This window comes from Hipposideros armiger, unplaced genomic scaffold (assembly GCF_001890085.2).
Source record: "Hipposideros armiger isolate ML-2016 unplaced genomic scaffold, ASM189008v1 scaffold_82, whole genome shotgun sequence".
Taxonomy (NCBI): Eukaryota; Metazoa; Chordata; class Mammalia; order Chiroptera; family Hipposideridae; genus Hipposideros; species Hipposideros armiger.
Window position 1 is genome coordinate 2,418,575 of NW_017731432.1, and position 5,240 is coordinate 2,423,814.

Here is a 5,240-nt window from a genome sequence, read left to right on the forward strand (position 1 = left end):
CTCGTGACGGCCTTCACTCCATGCGGGTTCTCGGTGCCTGAGGAGAATCCCACGGCCCTTCCACACTGGGGCTGCACCTCTGCCTGGAGGGCACAAAGCGGGGGGAAACAACACAGGACAGACTGTAACCTGCCTTCAGAACACACATGGAGTCGTTAGGGTTCACAATTGTGGGGGGCTCCTCGGCCTGGCTCCCCAAAGACCAAGCTAAAGAGGAAAGGGGACCAGTCAGAGGAGTAATGGACACACCTCCAAGCCCCCCTGGTTTGGGAGGGGAGCGGTGGCCACTAGGAAGACCAACTGGCTGTCCTTTCCACTGCACTTTGGGGGTTTCTGTCCCCCAGGGATGGGGACAAGGGCACACTCACCGTCACGGTCTTGGCATCTAGTTCAGTGAAATAAAAGTTTCCTCCATCGAAGTCTCCATTTAGGTAAAGAATGGCGCTGGGAAAGGCAGAGAGCATCTCGAAATGGACCTCCGCCTCCCGCTCCCCAGACAACCCACAGTTCCAGTGCCTTCATCTCCAAGTGCTCTCACCCAGCAGCTGGAGGGGAACCTTTCATAAGAAGAAAGTCTTCTAGAACCTTCTCTGAAGCCTCACAAAGGAATCCTAAACTTCCCACCCCTCCCTTCTCTCCACCATGCCCTTCTCCGGGGGCACTTCTGCACCAAGTCCACCTTTCACCGTTCTACTCATCACAGTACACTGTAATGACTCCCTTATTGTCTGACTTCCATTCAGGGGGTCTGAGGATAGGGGGTTGCACTCTGGGAACAGCTGGTCCTAAATCTGTGTGTGTGTGTTGGGACGCAGGGCACTGGGGGTCTTGGAGGGCGAGCTGGCACCTGTAGTCCCGGAAGGTGTAGGCTGGGGGCTCCTTGATGCACACGAGGGCCTCGGCGTTCAGGATGCAGTTGTCCACGTGGACTGGGTGGCTACTGTCCTTCCTCTCAGCCTGTGCCTCTGGGGCCAAGGTAACACATGTTAGTGCTGAGGCACCTTAGGAGACATCACTGCTCTCCTGTTGGGATGGGGGATACTTCCCAAAATGCGTCTGGGTCTGTGGGAATACCCAATGAACATGGGGGTCTCTGGCTAAGCCATCTAGGCCGAGGGGTCAGGACAGAATCATCTGTATGCCCAACACCATCATTGAGAATCACCGGCCTAAACCAACCCAGCCTAACCCAGCTCTTGACTACAGCTCTCCATAATCTGGCTTCTGAGGGTCTCACCAGCCTTATCTGATTGCTCCCCCCTTTACCCTTACTCTCCAGAATGGTAACTTTCTTACTTTCCCTAACTTTCTTGCTTAATGCCTCCACTCCTTTGCACATGCTGTTTTCTCTGGCTTTAACATCCTCCCGTCACCCTGAGTGCTCTACAACTCCTATTCATCCTGCACAACTGTCATCACCTCCTCCAGGAAGCCCTCCTGACTCCCTGGGTAGACTAACTATGACTTCCTCCACTGCGCTTATCACGGTGGGTTGCCACATATTTGTTTATGTTCGTTTCCAAACTAGGACCAGATCCTGTTCTCCGAGGGCCGTGGGGCTGAAGGATGCCCACCTTCGATTGCGGTGCGGCACACCAGGTGGGAGTAGGAGAAGTAGAGCGGGGTGTCCAGGCGGAAGTAGGACTCCATGACGCGCCGCACCTTCTCCGTCACATTGTAGTACAGGTGGGCGCTCTGCAGAGAAACTTTCCCTTCCTGTCCCAGCTGCCAAGGAGACCAGTGGTCAGCTGCCCTGCATGCCCCTCTGTGGGCCAACAGGGACCACTGAGGCCCCAGGCCCCACCCCTTGTCCCCATGCCAAAGGTGACGTCTCTCTGCTTCCCACACATCCCTCCTGTATCACGCTCTCCCTGCGCCTTCATACTCCTCTTTGTGAATAATCTGAGTGTGCTATGCAGAAACACAGGTCCCTGGAGCCAGCCATTCTTCAGAAAGCACGCTCACAGCTTTGGATATCAGTCTTGTCTTGCTCGCCTCATTTTATTATACTTGGTCTAATAGCCAGGATTCAAGAGTTAACCTCACTCAGCTTAATCTATCATCCATGGCAGTTAGGAGTGTCAACAGGTAGACCTCTTTAACCCTTCCTACCACCATCCCCAGCTCCTCCCAAAGCCTGGGCCTCCCCCTCCCCCCACTCCACACTCTCCAACACTGAGTACTGACTCTACCTTGAGGGCTTTGAAGACAGTGACGCCATAGAACTTTTCGTTGGGGGTGTGTGGGGAGGTGTGGCCCCGGTAGCCATCTCCTGAAGTTGCTGCTGCCTACAAGGCCCAAAAAACAGGTGGAGTTAGCCAGGGCAGTTGACCATCTGAGGCCCTCAGCCTAGGAGGCACTGAGTGGAGGGGGCCCTTAGGGAGAAGGTAGGTCACTGGGTTTCCTTACGTTGGTCAGTCTCTGCAGCTCCCGGCACTCATCATCAGAGATTACACCATCCATCACCACCCGCTGGGAACCGTTCAGGACTTTGGAGTTCATGGTGAGATGGATGCCTTCATAGAGTAGGGGGCCACCTGCAAAGCAATGACAAGACTGGGCTAAATCCAGACACTCTCCATTGGATACTGCTTCCCTGTAAGGAAGAGAAATTCTAGTTGTTTCCTGTTCACCAGGAAAATCTCTGGTTTGGTCACTTCCAAAGGTAGGTGGTCCAGGGAACAGAACTTGGAGCTGGAAGATCAGAAATCCAAGTCCTAGTCCTAGCTCTACTCCCAAACAGCTGCTGCCTCTCAAGCCTTCACAGATTGTTGAGGAAACATCATAAACACATTCCTAAAACATGGGCTCCAGGACCAGAAAGAACTGGGTTTGACTCTCGGATCTCCTCCATTAATGAGATGTATGATGTTAGTAGGTTACTTAACCTCTCCGAGCCTTAATTTTCTCATCTGTAAAACAGCATCTACCTTGTAAGTGTGGTGCCTGTTTGATGTAAAGAACAGTNCAGGCACTTTATGAGCATCCCCTCGTGAATACTCTTGAGCATCCTGGGAGGTCAGCAACGTAACCCCACGTCACTGGGGAGGAAACACACTCGGAGGTCACACAAATCCAAAGGGTGGAAGTGGGCGTCTCGCCTGCTGAGCACGTGGGTGAAGCTCATGCTCTTCCCATGAACATGGTCCTCTCTCCGTAAGACCAGTGAGTCACCAAACAGGACACAGGACAATCCATGACTAAAGGAACAGTGACCATCCCTACGGGATCATTCCCATGAGCATACTCACACGGGTGCTGCCTCCCAGCTTAAAAAACAACCATTCCTTCACTTCATATCCCTCCAGGTCTTCTCTCTGCCCCTACACAAGCCAAGCTCCTGAGAAGAGCTGTCTATACCCACCATCACCATGCATTCTCCTCCCCTTCTGACTCGAACTCACTCCAGCCCACCTTTCGTCCACACCACCTCACCAGAACATCTCTTGCTGCAGTTCTCACTGAGCTCCATGTCACCAAACCCAAAAGTGTATTCTCAGCTCCTTCCTCCATAAAACACTCCCGTCGGCTTCCAGGACACCACCCCTCTCGGGTCCCTCGCTCACTGCTGGTCCTAATGTCCTCTGTTAGATCCCAGTGTCACCTCCAGCCAGGCTGTCTTCTGACTCTTCCTCTGTCTCCGCTGACTACTCTTGGCTTTGAACACCATCCATACGTCAATGTGGACTCCCAAAGTCACGGTCCGACCTCCACCTCTCCCTGAACATCAGACTCATCTATCCGGCTCTCTGTTTGTTATTTCCACTTGGAAACCTAGTGGGCTTCTCAAACTTAAGCATCATACGTGCAAAACCAAGCTCCTGGTTTCCACATCACCATCCCTCTTGCATCCTTCCCTGTCATAGGAAGGGGCAGCTCCATTCTTCCAACCACTTAAGCAAGAATCCTTGGTGTTTTTCTCATGCCATCCAATCCATCAGCAACTCCTGTTGGCTCTACTTTAATAATAGATCCAGAACCTGACCTGTCGCTGTCAACACCCTGGCGCACACCACCTTCGTCCCTCTCGGGGTTGCTACAGCAGTACTGCTCTCCTTGTCCCTCTCACCCCCATAGCCCATTCTCCACACACGCTCTTCATGTTCTTCACGGAGGTCTTTAGAATGTAACTTGAATGCTGTCGCCCCCCACCCAACACACACACTCAAAACCCTCAGAGGGCTTCTGTCCCACTGAGTCAAAACTGAAGTGCTCACAGTGGCCGACGGGTCCCCCGAGACTCTGACCTCACTGCTACTTTTTCTTTTCCACTTCAAAGGATCACGATCATACACACACACTCACACACTCTCTCTCTCACACACACACACACACACACACATTCACACACGTTTATTACCTGTCTCCCCTACTAAAATATAAGCTCTACAAGGGCGGGGGCTTGTTTTGTTTGCTACCATAGTCCCAGCACTGGCACTTAGCTGGGGCTCAATAAATAAACCCTTACAGATTGAATAAATGAGCACTGTGCGCAGGTTCCCAGGCTCACCGCCCCACCGCATCTCAGGCCCAGCAGGCGAGAGGGGCTCGTAGCCAGAGGAGCTGAGTGGCCAGCTCTGCTTTTCCTGTCTCCTAGACGTGTGTGTTGTCCTCCACATGGAGACCCTGAGCTATGTGGGCTCTGCGGCCAGACCGCCGAGTAGGACGCATGTGGCTGACCCGGAGGCAGTGAGCCAGAGCACTGCTGACCGGCTGCTCCCCGCCAGAGAAGGATTAATCATAATCCCTGCCACTCATCCAGCATAGCCGATATTGCATCCAAGCCACACAACTGCCCACACGGGGCGGAGCGAGGATTGGGATCCCATTATACAGGTGACAACCCCGAGGTCCCTGAGGTTAAGCGCCTGGCCTAATGCTGCACAGGAAGTGGCCAGGCCGGGTGACTGAGCCAGGCCTCCTCGCACCACATCCACCACTGCATCCTGTCAGGGGCAATTTTTAGTGAGACCTCTGGGGCAGGTGGGCATGTTTCTAGTCTCTGAACAAACTAGCGAGTACAAAAACATGAATCATTTATTCTTTGATTGTCTACACAGACACTTAAATACTATATTGCTGTCATGCAGCTGCCCTGGGGGTGGCTCTGGGCCTGTGTCCTGAGCCATCAGCCAGGTCCAGAGGGGAGAGGGCCGTCCTGCCATGTCCACTCCAAGAGCAGCAGCACCGTGCGGACGGCTGTGAGTGGGTCCCCTGGGCAGGGCAACAGACGTAGGTGC

At 53.5% G+C, this 5,240-nt stretch overlaps 1 protein-coding gene across 1 annotated transcript in view; it reads right to left on the reverse strand.

Annotated features, from left to right (window-relative positions):
* Window positions 1–2: 2 nt before the first annotated feature.
* The window catches only part of P3H1 (prolyl 3-hydroxylase 1), a gene marked incomplete at its 3' end in the record, with an annotated part of 21,999 nt that continues 16,761 nt past the window's right edge, over window positions 3–5,240 (reverse strand). The window contains exons 9-14 of the mRNA XM_019643694.1: window positions 2,410–2,537; window positions 2,193–2,288; window positions 1,575–1,725; window positions 848–965; window positions 369–444; window positions 3–83 (exon numbers count right to left, since the gene is read on the reverse strand). Of these exons, the coding sequence (XP_019499239.1) occupies window positions 3–83; window positions 369–444; window positions 848–965; window positions 1,575–1,725; window positions 2,193–2,288; window positions 2,410–2,537 (650 nt within the window). The remainder of the gene's footprint in view (window positions 84–368; window positions 445–847; window positions 966–1,574; window positions 1,726–2,192; window positions 2,289–2,409; window positions 2,538–5,240) is intronic.